Consider the following 21,058-nt stretch of genomic DNA (forward strand, 5'->3'; position numbering starts at 1 on the left):
GGGAGGAAGATGTGTTTTTATGTGCATACTAATCAGCTTAACAAGGAAATGCTCCTAATACAAGGCCATACCTCCTCTGTCAAAAGGATATTCCAAGACAGAACCAAAATTTTACTAAGGAAGAAATGATAATGAAAGCAACAATGACTTTAACATTTTTGAGCGTTTACTATGTTCAGGCCCTGGGCTATACATTTTCCACAGATTATCTTAAGACACCTCACAGTTACCCTTGGACAGACATATGCTTACCCTCATCATCCACAAAAGAAAACTGTTCAGTGATGGAATTGAAGTTCCTACCATGACTCCTGACTCCTATCCTCTGTGGTCTACTATCTCCCAGTACAATCCGGTGTTTAGTACAAACTATGATTGGCCACTAAAAAATTAACTTGTTGTAACATTAGCCAGGAAAATATTTTCCCTATGTAAAAGTCAAATACTATTTTGGATGTCAGAAACAAAAGCCAACCACAACCAATCAACTAATCAAACCAACCACAGCCATTTAAATAAAAGAACTTGATGTGTGTCATTAAACAGCAACTTCCTGATAAACCGGGTTATCTATATGTTGTTTATGTTTATGCTTATCAGTTTGAAGTACTTAACTGAAAGATGCATCATTGTTTGGGGTCATTAGCTGTCAGCCAGTTAGAATGTGTGTAATTTCATCACTTTTATGGGACTTCCTTGGTGGTTCAGCTGGTAAAGTATCCACCTGCAGTGAAGGATACCCTGGTTTGATTGCTGGGTTGGGAAGATCCATTGGAGAAGGAATAGGCTACCCACTCCAGTATTCTTGGGCTTCCCTGGTGGCTCAGCAGGTAAAGAATCTGCCTGCAATGTGGAAGGCCTGGGTTCGATCTTGGAGTTGGGAAGATCCTCTGGAGAAGGGAATGACTACCCACTCCAGTATTCTGGCCTGGAGAATTCCATGGATTGTATAGAGTTCATGGGGTTGCAAGGAGTTGGACACAACTCAGTGACTCACTTTCATCGCTTTTATGTAAACCGTGGCCTGCAGAACCAACCTCAGTGAATGCAACTTCTTTATACTCAGCCCATGCACAATGTGAACTGAGGTTTGAAAATATCAGGGTTCTAACCAGGTTCAAAATCTCTGGGCTGTTACCAAATGCTACCAAGTCAACACAGTTGTTCTAGGATTGACAATGATTGACCTAAAGTAGTTTTGTTTCCTTAAACTATAGCATGTACTATTAAGACTGACAAAAAGCTAAAAGTGTTCAAATCTTGCAAGTTCACATTAGCACCCCAATTCACCAGAATTTAGATCTCCTGTGTTTATCATACTTGAATAATAAATAATTGACTACCCAGTTACAGCTGTAAGTTTTAGATCAGAATTTTTCCAAACGAAAGCTAAAATGCAATACATTAACTCTACATAATAAAAAAAAAAAAAAAACTTCAAATGTAGACAAAACATATGCCTGTAATGATAGAAGTTATTCTGTTTTGGGAAATATAAATCAGTAGATGAAATAAAATTTTGTGCATGAAAACTAAAGTTTCTTATGTATTGAAAACTATTTCTTAATTATAGTCTTCTCCACAAGCTACCTTTTTTCCAAGAAGCTACTACATTTCTATTACAATATAACAACATATAACAATGTCTCTGAAGAATAAGATAAGGTTAAGCTTTCATGCATTGGAGAAGGAAATGGCAACCTACTCCAGTGTTCTTGCTTGGAGAATCCCAGGGACAGGGGAGCCTGGTGGGCTGCCGTCTATGGGGTCGCACAGAGTCGGACACGACTGAAGCGACTTAGCAGCAGCAGCAGCAGCAGCAGCAGCAGCAGCAGCAGCAGCAGCAAGCCTAAGGTTAATGTATATACATTGCTGACAAACTGAAGATCCTTGAGCTCAAAATAATACAAATTTTTGGTAGAAGAAGGTATTGCCAACATGGAGGAGTATATGTGATCTGTAAGGTCAAATATAACCCTCTCCCTATTGTACAAGTCAGAAAATTTGTCTCCTTTCAAATGTAAGATAGAAAAGTCGCAAAATGCCATCTCTCTGATGATAATGAAAGAAATGAACATTTGAAAATATGAACTCTAGCATTCCATACCTAGATTTGCGATACTCATGTCTATATCATCTGTATCACAATTAAATGTTTTTAAAGAAAGTAAGGATTAGATTAGGTTTCATTCAAGATTTGGGAAAACAAGCAATATTGCATTTTTAAATCTGTAAGCAAAATATAGCCTTTATTATCAGCTCATGTTGAACTTGATATTGAAGAAAAATCTTTGGTCACATGACATTTTATCAAATCAAATCTTCCCTTTCTACACTATGAAGAGGTTTTGCTTTATCCCTATGAAATAAAAAGCATTTCTAGTGAAAGTAAAAATTATATGGTTGAGTAATTAAATCAATATACCTATTAAAATAAAGTACAGATACTATCTTTCTCATGGAGCACCCAGCTTCCTCCCAGTTTTTTATATTACATAATATTAAGTCCCCCTTGTATCAGTATTGGGCATGCAGATATTGAATCCAAAATATTAATGATAATTAAAAAATGGAAAGTATCAAATGTGCATTATGTGCCAGGGAAAGATCTGAGCACTTTACATATATCAGCTCATTTAATTATTTAAACACTGACTAGTAGTATCCCCACTCCAGTATTCTTGCCTGGAAAATCCCATGGACGGCGAAGCCTGGAAGGCTGCAGTCCATGGGGTCGCTGAGGGGTCGGACACGACTGCGTGACTTCACTTTCACTTTTCACTTTCATGCACTGGATAAGGAAATGGCAACCCACTCCAGTGTTCTTGCCTGGAGAATCCCAGGGACGAAGGAGCCTGCTGGGCTGCCGTCTATGGGGTCGCATAGAGTCAGACACGACTGAAGTGACTTAACAGCAGCAGCAGCAGCAGTAGTATCCCATTTATAAGGTAGTGAAATGATAGCCTGATTAATTTGCTCAAGGGCACAGTTTATGAAGGAAAGAGCAAGAATGGCTAATCCAGGCAGTTCCCGTCTAGAGCCTGTATTATTAACTACTACCTAAAAAAGCAGTAATCATCATAAAAGAAAAATTTTGAGGGCTAACTTAGAGATAATTTTGCAAATATTGTTAGTTAGAGTTTCTGATTGTTAAAGTCAAATTGCATTCCCAGTCAGTCTTCTATTCCCAGAGTTGCTCGAGCAGTGCTTTGTATACAGTAGGTACTCAATAAATAAATCATGGAACTGGCAAATGCATAAATGAAGCTGTCAATCCAAAACTTGCTCTCTACACTTAATTTAATAAAGGTTATGAGTTCCAACTAAGAAATATACTATTTTGTCCAAATTATTCATAAAATAATGTACACTCAATCTGGCCTCTGTTGTGAATTGTATAAAAATGTAGCCACATATTTTATTAAATCAAACAAGCTAATTTTAAAGAGAATATAACTAGGAACAAATAATATATATATTTTTAAATTGTGATTTAATTGAATATGTAGTTTAATGCTTAATAAGAGCTACAATGACAACCATCATCAAACACCTTCAAGTGACGGTGGTGAACACTCTGTAACTAAGATAATAACTTTCAAAGATAAGGCACTTTAATTTGAGTAGTTTTCATGTGTGCCATCTGTGTGCTATGGGATTTACATGCCTTATCTCATTCATTCTTAGCACCACTGTAAGACAGTTATTACTTTTAGGTCTTTGGGGAAGCCTAATTAAGGAGAAGAAATATAACTTGCTCAGAGTAACCTAGTTAGTAACTAAGGAGTGGGGCTAGATTCCAGAATTGGGCAGCTTGTTCCTACATAAACACCAAGCTCTCATTTGTATAACAGGTACCCTGAGTTCAGGGTAGAATTCAGGGCTTTTCATGTGCTACTTCAGTTAAGTCTCAAAAACCTGTAAAGCTAATAACTATTGTCATATCACTTTAAAGAAAATTGACAGGTCAGTTATTGCTGTTTATATAGATATACTTTCAAACCATATGAAGTTACTCTCTACTGCTCAATAATGGTCAAATATGTAAAGTCTTATATATTCAAATTAATATAGATAAAAGACTGATATATGTATAGATAAAAGGTATAAATCATATAGAAAGATATACAGAGAGATGAAACAATCAAATCTTAACCATCATTAACTAGGAATAAAATGGTGCTTAACATTGTCTTCATGGTGTACAATTATGTATTATTTTTATCTGCAAAAGTAATATTTATACTTTTCATTTTTGAAACTGTGAACATATTGCTCTAGATCCTTTCAGAAGGATAATTAGCTTGTTTAGCGAACATATGCCCATTTGGAAATACATATTAGCAGCTCTCTATGCCGCAAACACCATTTAATATAATTTTTATATTCAGGAAATAATTGCTCATAAGATGGTTCATCGAAGGGTTAAATATATTAGTAGAAATAGAAGCAAACTGAATATGCTGCTAAGTCGCTTCAGTCGTGTCCGACTCTGTGCAACCCCATAGATAGCAGCCCGCAACTGAATATAGGGATTTGTTAAATCTGGCAGAACCACACATAGAATAACAATGTAGTTATTTGAATGACTTTTGTAAAACAATATTAAATAATATGCAAGGGTCTTTATGATAGATGCTAACTGAAAGCTAGTTTCCAAATTATATATAAGCTCTTGATTGTATAATATGATAGTGGGATCAGAAATCTGATATGTATATACTAAAATGTTAGCACTTAATTCTGAGATTAATTACCATGAGATTAATGGTACAATGTTTTCATTACTCATATTTTCTAAATTTTCCTCTACAAGTATATATTTTATAATAAGTAAAGAGAATCTTGAAAGAACAGTGTTTTTTAAAGTTAAAAAAAAACTTTTTTATCCAATTTCCTGCTCTACCAACAATAAATTAGGTCTGCAGAAACTGAAAGTGATAATTCTCTGGTAGCTTAGTGATAGCATAAGGAAGATGAGCCGACAATTTATTCATACAATGGATAACACTAATATTTCTACTTTTACTACATATTGTTTTTGTCACATCATCATTAATCTTCATAATAGGTAACACATTCAACATGTTTGCTTCAGACACTGTGTTAAGCATTATCTCATCTTATCCTAACAGCACACCTGAGGACAAGGCTACAGTGTGCTTCATAATCGGTAGCATTTACTCTTGCTCTCGTAGCTAAATGCAGCAACCCAGAAGGTTCATCTAAGCAGCAAGTCAGAAAGAATGACTTCACTGTGGAATAAATTCTAATGTAAAATGGGAAAAGGAGACTATTTCCCCTCTCAGCACTCTGCCTACCTTGGTTAATACTTTGTATGTTTAAAATAAACACCTGATTCAGGATAGCATTCAGAATGTTAGAATGGGATGCAGTGATGTGGAATGGAATGATGGATGCATTTAAGGATACAGGGCATGACTCTGTTTATTTTTACTTAAATATGCAGCTCAGCTCCTGAAATGGGAAACGAAGAATTGCACAGTTGGTTCAGTTAATGCAGATATATCTCCAAGTCTGGAAGGCAAAGGAAATGGCAGTGAAGATGAAATGAGATTTCGAGAAGTTGTGATGGAACGCATGAGCAACATGGAAAACAGAATCCAGTATCTTTCAGATAATGAAGCCAATCTCCTAGATTCTGAGAATTTCCAAAATTTCAGCATAACAACTGATCAAAGATTTAATGATGTTCTTTTCCAGCTAAATTCCTTACTTTCCTCCATCCAGGGACATGAGAATATTATAGGTGATATCTCCAAGTCATTAGTAGGTCTGAACACCACATTACTTGATTTGCAGCTCAGTATTGAAACACTGAATGGCATAGTCCAAGAGAATGCATTTAAACAACAAGAGGTAAGAGTTTTTGTACTGGAAAGTCATATGCTGGGTGTGAATCCATCTGTAACCTATCTCCTCAGATAGTCCAGGGCAGAGAAAAAGTTGCAAAACCTGTTTTAACATCATTCTACTTACCTGATTTCTCTTGCAGTCTCACCAGAAAGTTCCAAATGGATTTACCTACAGCCTCTTCCAAATTCCCAGCCGAAGGGGGAATTTGTTTTTCATCAAATATAGACTCTCTTAGCATGTTTTAATTTTATAAATACTTTCAGAATGCCTCTTGAGATTCTCTAAACCAATTATAGTTGGTAGATTATCTTAGCATATTTGGACAGATAGATACAGTTTTTGCAAGTTTTAAAAGAAACCCAGAATATCTTCATCATGAAAAGAATGAAAACCTTATTTACATGGGTAAATTGTAAAATCTAAATTTTAAAATAGTTTGTCACTCACAAGAAGTATTGCTAAATTTTTGTGTGTAGAGATAACTCTAAGTAAAGAATTAGAGTTTGAATAATGCATCAACATCTTGTTACCGTCACAGGATCAAACACAAGAGAGCAAGACATCTTCTAGACCACTTGCCAGCCGAAGTTTTTTTGCAAAGGCCCAGACGTAACTCTTAGGCTTTGGGAACCACATGGTCTCTTTTGCAACTTCTCAACTCTAACACTAAAGCAGTCCTAGACAGTAGATGGACAAATGAGTGAAAATGTGATCCAGTAAGTCTTTCTTTACAAAAATAGACTTTGACCCATGGATCATAATTTTTCTTAGTTTTGCTCTAAACTACTCTGTGGCCAACCCTCTGGGTTACTTTGTATTGAAGAAAAGGAAATTAAGAAGCAAGTTGTTTAGTTTAGTTGAGAACTGGATTATTTTTTGTTGCTAGTTCATTATAATTGTTCCATTTGTGAAAAAAAATAAGCTCATGGATAAAGCTTTATTACTTGTGTGAAAAAATTAATCTTCATATTGCATGGTATCTAAGCCCTAAGATCATAATGTAAAATATGTAAACTTTCCACATTAGCTCAGTAAGGCTGCCATCTTTGTAGTATATTTTACTTGAATAGACCATGTCTTAATTAATGAGGTTGTTTTCTATATAGATACAGTGTTATGCAGTGGTGATTTTTTTTTAATGGATGTCGCTTATAGAGAGCAAAGAGAAGTCTCTAAAGTTTTAACATCACATGAAAACCAATTAAATTATTGACTAGAGAATAGACTAAACAGGTTAAGAAAGCACACTTTAATATTTATTTATTGTAAGATGCAGTCACTGAGAAGACAAAGACATTGCTGTGTAAATACAGAAACCATTGAGGAACCTCATCCCAATGCCAGCCTTGATAGTCAGTGTTGTATCCTTGTCACATCTTCCAAATACTGACTGTTATTCTCTCCCCCATGGTTAATAAGTATCTAAACATATAAAACGTTATTGGAATATCAATGACTCAGGCTATGGAGGGTTTAGAAAGAGTGCACAAAGAAGAAACTGTCCAGAGGGCTGAGAACCTTGAGAGAGAGGAAAATAAAATATCAGCTGTGGGAACAGAAACTGATTAAGTATGAGGGAAAGAGGACAGGAGAAGAAATATTACCTTGTGTGAAAACAAGATTCACTACTGTAAAATCTGACTGTGTAGATCACAACAAACTGTGGAAAATTCTTAAAGAGATGGGAACACCAGACCACATTACCTACCTCCTGAGAAATTTGTATGCAGGTCAAGAAGCAAGAGTTAGAACTGGACATGGAACAACAGACTGGTTCCAAATAGGGAAAGGAGTATGTCAAGGCTGTATATTGTCACCCTGCTTATTTAACTTATATGCAGAATACATCATGAGACATGCTGGGCTGGATGAAGCACAAGCTGGAATTAAGATTGCCGGGAAAAATACCAATAACCACCAAATATGCAGATTACACCAGCCTTATGGAAGAAACCTAAGAGGAACTAAAAAGCCTCTTGATGAAAGTGAAAGAAGAGAGTGAAAAAGTTGGCTTAAAACTCAACATTCAGAAAACGAAGATCATGGCATCCGGTCCCATCACTTCATGGCAAAAAGATGGGGAAACAATGGAAACAGTGACAGACTTTATTTTCTTAGGCTCCAAAATCACTGTAGGTGGTGACTTCAGCCATGAAATTAAAAGACGCTTGTTTCTTGGAAGAAAAGCTATAGCCAACCTAGAAAGCATATTAAAAAGGAGAGACATTACTTTTCCAACAAAGGTCCATCTAGTCAAAGCTATGATTTTTCCAGTAATCATGTATGGATGTGAGCGTTGAACCATAAAGAAAGCTGAGAACTGAAGAATTGTTGCTTTTGAACTGGTGGTGTTGGAGAAGACTCTTGAGAGTCCGTTGGACTGCAAGGAGATCCAACCAGTCCATCCTAAAGGAAATCAGTCCTGAATATTCATTGGAAGGACTGATGCTGAAGCTGAAGCTCCAATACTCTGGCCACCTGATGTGAAGAGCCAACTCATTGGAAAAGACCCTGATGCTGGGACAGATTGAAGGCAGAAGGAGAAGGGGACAACAGTGGATGAGATGGTTGGATGGCATCACTCACTCGGGAGTTGGTGATAGGGAAGCCTGGCATGCTGCAGTTCATGGGGTCACAAGTAGTCAGATATGACTGAGCAACTGAACTAAACTGAAGATCAGAGGGGCAGTGAGACAGGATGAGAAGAAAATGAAGATGGATGCAATGAAAGAATAAGAGTTTACTTGATATTGGTAATGTCCCCAAGTCCTCAGAGGTTATAGATTATCTATGAACTGGCTCAGCTGGTACAGAATCCACCTGCAAAGCAGGAGACCTAGGTTTGATCCCTGGGTTGGGAATATCCCCTGGAGAAGGGAACAATTACCCACTCCAGTATTCTGTTCTGGAGAATTCAGTTCATGGGATCACAGAGTCAGACACAACTGAGCGACTTCCATTTTCATCATTTTCATAAACCCACATAAACGAAGAGTTAAAACCAAATTGGAAACCATTTGGAAGATAGTAGAAGTGCTAAACATGTTTGAAGTGATACATGTGTGTGCGTTTAGTTGCTCAGTCATTGTCTGGCTCTTTGCAACCCCATGGACTGCAGCCCTCCAGGCTCCTCTATCCATGGGGATTCTCGAGGAAAGAAAACTGGAATAGGTCGCCATGCCCTTCTCCAGGGAATCTTCCCAACCCAGGGATTGAACCGGGTCTCCCACATTGCAGGCAGATTCTTTACTGTCTGAGCCACCAGGGAGCCTGGAAATGATATATAATAGAAACAGTTGGAATCTGATAATAATCGATCATTGAGTTGAAATAAATTGCACTTTCGTTTTGAAAGCAGTCCAAGCATTAGAGATGGAGGTACAAGGGAAAGGAGGAACTTGCAAGGTTAATTTTTTGAAGCTCTTTTTTTGTAAGACAGTAGTCATTTGTAGAGATTTGAAATCTAGGTAAGTGCTAGTGTGTATGTGTGTGTGTGTGTGTGTGTGTGTGTGCATGCTTGCTCACTGAAAATAGTATTTACAATCTTGTTCCCATTGCTTAAAACAATTGGATTCATCTTTGAATCTTTAGCCCAATGCAAGAATAAGTAAATTAAATAAATGCCTCAATCAGTAATTGTTCGAATAAAAGACTTATAAGTAATACCAGCATTTGTTTATCAAGGACAGACCAGGCATTAATTTGAAAGAAAGAAGAATACTGACTAAATAAAAGAGAGAGGTGGGATTTATCATCTCTGTTTTACATAGAAAGGACTGTAAGAAGGCAAAATTACATGCTTGTTTCTAGCTTGTTTCGAGCCGCTGGTGGTAGATGGACAGTGTGTGCGCTTATTGTAGAGCAGCAGTCCCCAGCCTTTTTGGCTCCAGGGACGGTTTCGTGGAAAATAATTTTCCCTCAGATGAGGGGTGGTGGGAATTGGTTTCAGGATGATTCTTTTATTGTGCACTTTACTTTTACTTTTATTGTGTACTTTATTTCTATTATTATTACATCAGTTCCACCTCAGATCATCAGGTATTAGATCCTGTTAGCTGGAGACCCTTGCTATAGAGGACTTTTAAAGATATATCAAATGAACTTTCTCTCCTCCCAATAAAACCTATTTCAAGTAAAGTGTGGTTAATATGAGCACTATCTAGAGTTTTCAAAGAAGGGGGGGAAAGGCAGCCTCAGCTTTAGGTATGAAAAACATGGGTGACTGCTAAGGTTTAGGGAGCAGAAATCACCAACTAGTCCCTTGACCTTTTCTCTGTGAATATCAGAAGCTGATAACAGGATATCAGGATATCACAGGATATCTGTGGATATCCTGACAGCTGGGGCAATCTGCAGCTACATCAATGATGTCAAGCATATTTATCATGTTCTTATGCTCTATAAAACATCTGTGTTCATTATTTCATGTACATATGTACCGTATTGTACAGAAAAGACTAAATGGGGAGGGAGGCAGCAGAGGGTAGAGACATCCTAATCTAGAACAAGGTTTTGTATGGGGGAAGGCACAGTCAGGGTGGTGAAAACTGACTTATCTCTATTTGAGTGCAGTGCTCTTGTACAGGCAGATCTGGGTATACTTGCATTTCTTTCCAAAGGTTTTAGTTGACACTTTGGACCCTCTCACTTCAACTTGTCCAGTCCAGTCAAGTGAGGTGAAATTTTCTTTTCATACCTGGATTAAGGAACAGTACACCACTGATTTATTTCTTTGTGCAATTGGGAAATAAGAATCTATCAGCAATTAAACATTGAAGTCATTAGAAAAGTATAAATCATACAATGAAGACAGAGGACACAAGGTAAGTAGAACAGAGAAATAGAAAATGTTATCAAGATAGATGAGAAAGTTAGGTACCCTGGAAAGAGAAAGCCCAGCTCCCAAAGGAAAACCCAGGAAATGACTTGAAAAGTAATAAAAAATATATATATTGTCAAAAACTTTACAACTGGATGCTTAACCTCATCAATTTGAAAAGCAAATTGAACAAGATTTTATTATGTCTACTCTTACTCTGAAAAATTAAATGCATTGATGATACCCAGGGTTTGAGGGCAAAAAGTAGGTATTCAGATACATTAAGTAAGATTAAAAAAAAAAAAAGTCCTGTGTATTTATAAGGTGGTAGGGAGAGGGGTGAACAAAAATTTTTATATTTAGTCCCTTTGATCAGATCCACTTCCAGGAAACTGTCCTATAAAAGTGCTTGTATAAATATGTAGACACATATAAAATTGTGTTCATTGCAGCATTATTTATGTACAGCTCAAAACTCTTTATCAATAGGAATCAAATTATGAAACATACAATATAATTCTACTAGATTATAGAAAACAAAGCAGTTTCTAAATATTTTAATAGGTAAATATTCTTAATATATTATTGAGTAAAAAATAAAGTCATAATCCAGAACATGATGCCATCTCTCTTATTCATAGTTTTCAGATATGCATGAATGTATATAAATGCCCACAATGTATATGTGCATTTGAAAACATAAAATAATGAAATCTCAAATACAGAGGCAAAAAACCTGAACATAAGGTATTAATATGCTAGTTGAGATTTTATTGAATCTGAAAAGCTATCCTTAATGTTCATCACCACTGAGAATTATGACATTAAGCTTTGCTATTGCTGTAAAACAATTTAATATACAAATCTATTGAGCTGATAGAATTGGAATTACTCAAGTACAGTATAAAGAGTTTAACTTTAGATGAATTTAAAACCATATGCCAAGTTTCAAATTTGATTTTAGTTTTAGCATTTTGACATGTAGATATTTAGGAATAGAAGCATGTCTAAGATATATATATATATTTAACCTTTTTTTTTTTTTTTCTGGCAGAGTGTAGAAATAAGCCATTCAGTTAAAAGAGGAAATGCTTCAAAACCAAAGAATTACTGTTTTAAAGTCATTCTCTAATGTCCATATTCTTATTCCATAATATTATTGTAATATTATCCATTAAAAAAATCTGACTTGTAGGGCTTCTTAAACTTATATATTTGATATTATGTGTGTGACAGAAATTGCGGATGTTGGCTTGTGTTTCACAGGAGATGCGTAAATTAGAGGAGCGTATGTACAATGCATCAGCAAAAATGAAGTCTCTAGATGAAAAACAAGTGCATTTGGAACAGGAATTAAAAGGGGAAGTGAAATTGTTGAATAATATCACTAATGATCTGAGGCTGAAGGATTGGGAACATTCTCAGACACTGAAAAATATCACTTTATTCCAAGGTAAAGTATCTTCTCATTCCTCCAGAAAATGATATACTAAGATGTACTGATATATATAGAAATTTGGTATTAGAAATGCTATAGTTTTCAAACAGTTTTAGAGCATATATTTATTACAAATATCCAGAGGAAGGAGTCTTGAGATCTTTTCAAGATGTGTTAAGGTAACTGTCTTCTGCTATATTTAAAATTGATAACCAATAGGGACCTACTTTATAGCACAGGGAACTCTGCTCAGTGTTATGTGGCAGCTTGGATGGAGGGAAGTTTGGGAGAGAATGTATACACGTATATGTGTGGCTGAGTCCCCTCACTGTTCACCTGAAACTATCACAACCTTGTTAATCGGCTATCAGTTCAGTTCAGTCGCTCAGTCGTGTCTGACTCTTTGCGACCCCATGAATCGCAGCACGCCAGGCTTCCCTGTCTATCACCAACTCCCTGAGCTTACTCAAACTCATGTGCATCGAGTCGGTGATGCCTCCAACCATCTCATCCTCTGTCATCCCCTTCTCCTCCTGCCTTCAATCTTTCCCAGCATCAGGGTCTTTTCCAATGAGTCAGTTCTTCGCATCAGGTGGCCAAAGTGTTGGGAGTTTCAGCTTCAGCATCAGTCCTTCCAATGAACACCCAGGACTGATTTCCTTTAGGATGGACTGGTTGGATCTCCTTGCAGTCCAGGGACCTCTCAAGATTTTTCTCCAACACCACAGTTCAAAAGCATCAATTCTTTGGTTCTCAGCTTTCTTCATAGTCCAACTCTCACATCCATACATGACTATTGGAAAAACCATAGTTTTGACTAGATGGGCCTTTGTTGGCATACTAATGTCTCTGCTTTTTAAAATGCTGTGTAGGTTGGTCATAGCTTTTATTTCAAGGGGCAAGCATCTTTTAATATAATGGCTGCAGTCACTATCTGCAGTGATTTTGGGAGCCCAAGAAAATAAAGTCTGTCACTAGTTCCATTGTTTCCCATCTGTTTGCCATGAAGTGATGGGACTGGGTACCATGACCTTAGTTTTTTGAATATTGATTTATTAAAGAAATGGTGAAAACTCTTAATCTCAGAGGCTGAGAGTCCACAGCTAATCTGTGTCCCTTGTTTCTTGTCTCACGCTGTGTAGTTTTTCCTGAGATGTCTGTCTTGGTTTAGGGCCCTAATCACTGAATCAAAGTCTGCATATGCACTCTTTTTTTCGAAATTCATCCTGGAGTACTGTAGATTTGGTTCCCTTCAATTTGCTCAGCAAAATTCAAGCTGCAAACTGAGTCTTTCTGGCTTACATTCCTGCTCTGTTGTCACTGTGCAGAGATGAATGACCTATAGCCATGTTCACAGTCGTGAGGTTAAAACTCCTTTGTTGGGAAGAAGTACTTGCTGCAGGAATAGGAGAGGCATGGATTCCCATTGATATAGAACCATGACCTCACTTGTGGACATCTAAATATATGTTTCCAACATTAAGCTATAGCTTAAGAGAACTTGCTGGTTGTTACTACCAGCTATTTAATGCCCAGTGGTATGTAATTTACATGATGATTATATTTTTTTAAAAAGAGGCAAAAAATATACAACACAAATAGAAAATATAAATGTTAGTAGTTATTCTCTTAAAATGATAGAATTATGAATTAGATTTTCCTCATTTTGTCTAGGCTTTTACCCTTCCTATAATATGTAGTTATTATTGTAATGAAAATGCAATGAAACGTTATAGCCCAGTGGTGTATATGAAGGGAAATGGAAAATGTGCCATGGATATTTGGAAAATTAAGTTATCAGGGAAGGAAGGTCCTGAAACCCAATTTGGACCTTGCAAAACCAGAAACAATTCAGGAAAATGGAGAAAAGCAGGGACAAGTGTTTCAAAAGAAGCAAAGAAAATGGACAGAATATACTTACTCATCAGATTATCTTTATTTATGTAGCCCCTTCTTAGAATTTTTCAGGTCTTACATCTTCCCACCTGATTACAATTTGTAAACGAGTGCTGTTTAACCAGTGTCACTAACTATGACTGTGTATTGTCCTTGGGTTATGTGGCTGAACCACAGAAGTTGAAAAATGCTTCTTTTAAAACATTGCTGTTTTAGAGATTAATACTCGTCCTGTGGCACTCTATGAAGAAGAAGGACATAGTGCCATCTCTTTCTTGGACACAGAAAATTCAAGTGACTTAACCAGTGTTGATCAGACTCAGTACTGGAGGACACTGTGGTATTAATAATTGCCATGCTAAGTAGTCAAAATTTCCCCTGCAATGTCCATCTTATTTGATAACATCTATATCCAACTTGGGGTTCTACTTAATATTATACTCGAAAAGTTATTCCTTTACTCATTTTCACCTTACTGTCTTTCCCCACATCTCTCCCACTTATCCAGAATCCTCTTTCTTCTCATTCTACCCATTCTTCAAAGTCCACTCCAGTCCTACCTCCTCAATCAAGTCTTTTGACCACTGCTCCTCATGCTGACATGCATCTCTCTAACAAATACCCAAGGGTATCATTATCAACAATATGGGTTTTGGTTATCTGCTTTGCATGGACTTCTGTTTCCTTTGACGGTACCACACATGACTCTACTTGTACATTTTCTACAGAACATCTAACTTAATATAGTGAAATCTGCCTGGTGGTGAGGTAACAGGGAGATGTTCCCAGAAACTTAGTCATCAACCTTCTGGTTCCAATGAATCTGGGGTCTCCGTGCTAGTGGTCTGCACATAGTCACCATCCTCCACCTCCATGAGCAGCTTGGTGTCTGCAGATCAACTCAGACACGTGTCAGATTGTTACATTTATTGTTGGGGAGAATCTAGGACTCTAAACTTGAAGCTACCTTGCTGGACTCCTGCTTTCTGTCTGTACCCCCTCACTTGTCCCATTGTTAACGGCTTGTGCCTGCTCATTGGGGCTCAAGGAAGGCCTAGAAAACTAAAGACTTGTCTCCACAAATAAGAAACAGAGGACCTGGAGAGCCTTGGGCTGGGTAGGTCCTGAAGATCCTGCTTGATCCCCCTTTTCTTTGATGCTCCTCAATCCTGAAGGGAGCATGGATAAGACAAAAAGGGGAATAAAATATTGGATAGAGAGGTTAATCATAAACTCAGCAAGGAAACTCAGTTTTAGGGGCGCTGGGTTTCATTCCCAGTAGGTACACAGTACTAATGTGGACTTGTCCTGTCATTGACTCAGTGTCTCTCTCTGCCGCCAGGATCTGAGTGCTCAGCACACATAAGTATTTAATCTGTAAGCAGGCTGTCTAGTTTAGGGCTATCTCTTTGTGGTACTCAGTGGCTGGCTACACCGCTTCCATCCAGGAAGGTCAGTCTCGTTTGTTCTGTATAACTGTGCAACAAACAAAAGGCTTTGGATTTACCTATGTAACTGTCTTCACAGGTGACAAATTTATTTTACCCTTGCTTTAAAACTATGATCAGTAATTGTCATTTATTTTTTTAAAGGTCCTCGTGGACCTCCAGGTGAAAAAGGAGATAGAGGCCCTCCTGGACTAAATGGTTTGCCAGGCTTTCCAGGTCCAAAAGGTATGGTAATAGTAACTACTCCACTGTGTACCACAGAGCTGAGTAGTATACAGTCATGTATGAGGAAGGAGGGTTGAGCTATTTGATTGGTTCTCTGTGGGATGTGTGTGTGCATGTGTGTGTGTGTGTGCGCACATGTGTGTGTGTGTGTGTGTATTGAGGGCATATTAAGTGTTTGGGTAGCCTCATCACCACTATGTTCAGAATGGTCAGCACTGATTCTTCATTTTCGAAGAACATTAACAGCATAAGATTGTTGGTTAATTCTAGGAAGGGCTCTATATCACTGACTGCAAACAATATTTGGCAGAACTAGTTTTGAAGTCACAGGTGAAGGAAAATATGAAAACTATCTTCATGTTGAATATATTTACAAGTTATCTGGTTTTAAAGATACAAAAATAAAATAAAATGAGTCAAAGGCGACTTGGATCATATTCGTTATATAGTCCTTAACTGAACATACCTGCTTAAATCTCTGCTGCTGCTGCTGCTGCTAAGTTGCTTTAGTCGTGTCTGACTCTATGCAACCCCATAGACGGCAGCCCATCAGGCTCCCCCGTCCCTGGGATTCTCCAGGCAAGAACAATGGAGTGGGTTGCCATTTCCTCCTCCAATGCATGAAAGTGAAAAGGGAAAGTGAAGTCGCTCAGTCCTGTCCGACTCTTAGCGACCCCATGGACTGCAGCCCACCAGGCTCCTCCGTCCATGGGATTTTCCAAGGCAAGAGTACTGGAGTGGGGTGCCATTGCCTTATCCTAAACCTCTGCAGTTTCAATATAAATATTGACTAGAATACGGATGAATTTTACCTTTGCTGTCAGTTACTCTCTCTCTCTTACTTGGAGCAAAATGTTTCAAATTACTTTCTTCAGTCTATTTTGTAATCTTGAAAGCAATATTTTGAAAGAAGATAGTAGAAGACAGAAAAAGAGAAAGATCATGAACTTTCTTTGCTCTCAAAAAAATAAAGAAGATAATAATAAGAATATGATCACCATGTTATTCATGGCTCAAAATCAAATACCTGTATGATTTCTGAAGGTGGGGAGTACACTGTACAGTCTAATTACAACTAAAATGGTTTGTTCTGCCCTCTCCCAAAATACCTAAATACTAAGGATTTCATCTTATTTTTCTCTCTTTTGATTATATAAAATGTCCTTCTTTCTAATCAATGTATCAACCAGCCCAGCTTACATCAGAAAAACAGTTTTTAAAAATTAAAAGCATGAATTTGACACAAGCCTGCCCTTTATGTCATGGAGCTTAGAAAACCAATATATAGTGTTTACATTTTTTTTTAATTAAATTTCTTTAAAGAAAATAAAATACATATATAGGGTGAATTGTTGCTGTGCCTTTGAAAGTAATACCAGGTAAGATCCTTTATTCAGAAAAGTCTTTTCACTTGACTAGCACCTGGCAGAGCTTAGCAATGGTGTGTTAATGTCATGAGCAGGGGAAGTAACCAGTGTTATATTATCTGCCAGAGTGGCTATTGTCAAAGGTCTGTCAGCTCCTCCGTTACAAATTGCAATTGTCAAAGCTTTATAACTCAACCATAAAAGTTCAGTCTGGGCTGCAACTTGCTGTTCAAAGCTTCATCTTGGGAACATCTTTTGCAGCTGTTTCGAAACTATGGATGTATGAAATAGAAAGAGGGATTTAAAAGTTTCAGTTTTTGTTAATACTGTAAACAGATACTGTTGCAAACCTGCTGTGATTCTTTAAGTGAGGCTTTAGTCTGTGGCTATTGGTACTGCTCCTGTACACAAACAAGCATTATCTGGCCCCTCTAAAGAGAAGCAGATTTCACTGTGGGAATGATAAACTGACTCTCTTAGATTATTAGGTTACATTTGATTTGGTGCACTGCAGCAAAAATATTCAAATTATAAGGCATCTCTCCTAACTAATTGCTGCATTCTGTTTTGTTCTTTGCCACGTTGCCCATTTGCCTCATGTGTAGAACTGGAATCAGGAGCTTAAAAGTATATGATGGACTGCCTTGATAATTCTACTTTCTGATTTAAGCAGGTTTACTAAAACCCCACATATACATGCAGTTAAGCCCACTAAATTCAGCTTGACACTCAACCACGATATGAAAGTCTGAGAAAAATAAGTGTTTAGCCTAATGTTCAGTTTCCAAGTTGTGTCCAATTCTTTGCAACCCCGTGGACTGCCGCTGGCCAAGTGCCTCTATCTGTGGCATTTCCCAGGCAAGGATGCTGGAGTCCATTATTTATCTTAGTAGTTTTAAATAATCAATACAGCAAACATATTATAATTGTTACTTATGTACTGGGGTGGATATTATGTTAAACTGTGCTTTATCTCAAATAAGATAATAAAAAAGCATTTCAGTGTGCTGATTCCTTGGCAGCATGTCAAGGAGAATGACCTATGACCTTTTACTTTAAAATTTATTTTAAGAAGTTTTTACTGAATACTTTCCCTGTGCCTGGGAGACACACGCACACACACAGTTACATTATTGTTTGGGATTACAATGGAGTAGAATGGCACCCCACTCCAGTACTCTTGCCTTGGAAAATCCCATGGATGGAGGAGCCTGATTGGCTGCAGTCCATGGAGTCACAGAGTCAGACAGGACTGAGCGACTTTACTTTCCCTTTTCACTTTCATGCACTGGAGAAGGAAATAGCAACCCACTCCATTGTTCTTGCCTGGAGAATCCCAGGGACAGGGGAGCCTGGTGGGCTGCCGTCTATGGGGTTGCACAGAGTCGAACATGACTGAAGCGACTTAGCAGCAGCAGCAACAGCAGGAGGTATAAACAAGAGCATAGGAAATAGAGTAATATATTCCTTCACTAGTACCTAGTTTTGGTTTTTTTTTTAATAAATGTTCTTTGATATTTCCCATTTCTTGAGTTGTGAAATCTCTGGGACAAATCTTAAAAATCCAATTTTTAACTTACATTTCAAAGTTATCACTTAAGCCACAGCCAAATCCTGCCATTTGAATATTCCTGATTAGACCATATAAACCTTCTAATTAAAACTTTAAGATGTTTCCTCATGTGTTTTTATTCATATTAACAATAGGTTACCTATTGAATATCTGCTGTGTATGCACTAATGTTTTTCCACTTACTGTTGATATTATCTATCAATTTCTACACATGAAATTTTAGGAAAGACATTATTCCTCCCCCTTGGAGATTCTCCTCTTTTATATCCATTAGTGAAATTAGATTGCTTCATTATTTTCTCAAATCGTTATGAAAAATGAATTATTACTACTGTTTTTTTTTCCCCTTCATTTATCATGTAGGTAATCCAGGTCTTAAAGGTGATCGGGGGATCACTGGTTTTCCTGGAATTCGAGGATTCCCAGGACCAGCGGGGAGGACCGGGAAGCCAGGTATTCTGATAATGCATATTCTCTGTATAGAACATGAAAATAAACACCAGATCATTGATATTCCTTTCAACTTCTTAGATAACAAAAACAATGGTCATCATGGTATGAACAGTAGCAGTTACCTGCAGTTTATCTGTGATCTGAAACATTTTGAAACTGATTTCTGTCCATGTGAGCAAGGCTTCTATCTACTACAGGAAAACAGTTTAATATAAAAGCACAACAGAGGATCTATCAGCTTCACACCACTGTAAATTGCCATCTATCACAGAATAAAGAGAGTGGGAGACTGGCAAAGAAAAAAGCAAAATACTAACCAAATAACCAATATTAATAAACAATATTAACGTCCCTTTAACCAAAACCCTTCAAATCCTCTTAAGTTATAATTAGCAAAACACAGGTAGACCTGAAATCCTATCCTTTGTAAGATAATTTGCCTCCTACTGTATCAGTTCATTTCAGTCGCCCAGTCATGTCCTATTCTTGCAACCCCATGTACTGCAGCATGCCAGACCTCCCTGTCCAACTCCAACTCCCGGAGTTTACCCAAACCCATGTCCATCAAGTTGGTAATGCCATCCAACCATCTCTTCCTCTATTGTCCCCTTCTCCTCCTGCCCTCAATCTTTCCCAGCATCAGGGTCTCTTCAAATGAGTCAGCTCTTCACATCAGGTGGCCAAAGTACTGGAGTTTCAGCTACAACATCAGTCCTTCCAATGAACACCCAGGACTGATCTCCTTAGAATGGACTGGTTGGATCTCCTTGCAGTCCAAGGGACTCTCAAGAGTCTTCTCCAAAACCACAGTTCAAAAGCATCAATTCTTCTGTGCTCAGCTTTCTTTATAGTCCAACTCTCACATCCATACATGACCACTGGAAAAAACATAGCCTTGACTAGATGGACCTTTGTTGACAAAGTAATGTCTCTGCTTTTTAATATGCTATCTAGGTTGGTCATAACTTTCCTTCCAAGGAGTAAGCATCTTTTAATTTCATGGCTACAATGAACATCTGCAGTGATTTCAGAGCCCAAAAATATAGTCTGACACTGTTTCCCATCTATTTCCCATGAAGTGATGGGACCAGATGCCATGATCTTCGTTTTCTGAATGTTGAGCTTTAAGCCAACTTTTTCACTCTCTTCTTTCACTTTCATCAAGAGGCTTTTTAGTTCCTCTTCACTTTCTGCCTTAGGGGTGGTGTCATCTGCATATCTGAGGTTATTGATATTTCTTCTATCAATCTTGATTCCAGCTTGTGCTTCCTCCAGCTCAGCATTTCTCATGATGTACTCTGCATATAAGTTAAATAAGCAGGGTGACACTCCTTTTCCTATTAGGAACCAGTCTGTTGTTCCGTGTCCAGTTCTAACTGTTGCTTCCTGACCTGCATATAGGTTTCTCAGGAGGCAGGTCAGGTGATCTGGTATTCCCATCTCTTTTAGAATTTTCCACAGTTTATTGTGATCCACACAGTCAAAGGCTTTGGCATAGTCAATAAAGCAGAAATAATGTTTTTTCTGGAACTCTCTTGCTTTTTTGATGATCCAGCAGACGTTGTTTTATTAGTACTTAATAATCGACATGCTTGGGCCCATGACAGTTTGCATACACGATGATATTATTTCTACTCCTTATGCCAGTAGCCTAAGCCTGAATTGTGAACTTTGCACAGAAATTTTAGAAGGGAGCAGGGGCAGAAAAATACAGAAGCAATTAGCTATATTTCCAAGTGGTAAGTAATAAACGTTTGTACAGTTGGACAGAAGTAATGGGAGGTGGAAGCTGTGGAAGTGGGAAGTAGAGGGATTAATTCCATACAGCAGGACAAGGTGTTAAAGAACGTCCTATGGGAGCTGGCCTAAAGATGCAGAGTATACCATTTCTGTCTGTGGTTTTCAGGCTTCAGCAGGCGGTAGAATCACCCTGTTAAAACAACTTCCTGGGCTCCAACTCCA

General features: G+C 37.7%; 1 protein-coding gene across 4 annotated transcripts in view; it reads left to right on the forward strand.

The window, feature by feature from the left end:
• Positions 1-21,058, forward strand: part of MSR1 (macrophage scavenger receptor 1) — an 85,375-nt gene that overhangs the window by 18,386 nt on the left and 45,931 nt on the right. For all 4 annotated transcript variants that reach the window (XM_012105831.4, XM_060407054.1, XM_004021736.4 and 1 more), the window contains exons 4-7: positions 5,471-5,880; positions 11,963-12,149; positions 15,623-15,703; positions 19,007-19,096. In XM_012105831.4, coding sequence (XP_011961221.3) covers positions 5,471-5,880; positions 11,963-12,149; positions 15,623-15,703; positions 19,007-19,096 — 768 coding nt within the window. The remainder of the gene's footprint in view (positions 1-5,470; positions 5,881-11,962; positions 12,150-15,622; positions 15,704-19,006; positions 19,097-21,058) is intronic.

Source organism: Ovis aries, chromosome 26 (assembly GCF_016772045.2).
Source record: "Ovis aries strain OAR_USU_Benz2616 breed Rambouillet chromosome 26, ARS-UI_Ramb_v3.0, whole genome shotgun sequence".
NCBI lineage: Eukaryota > Metazoa > Chordata > Mammalia > Artiodactyla > Bovidae > Ovis > Ovis aries.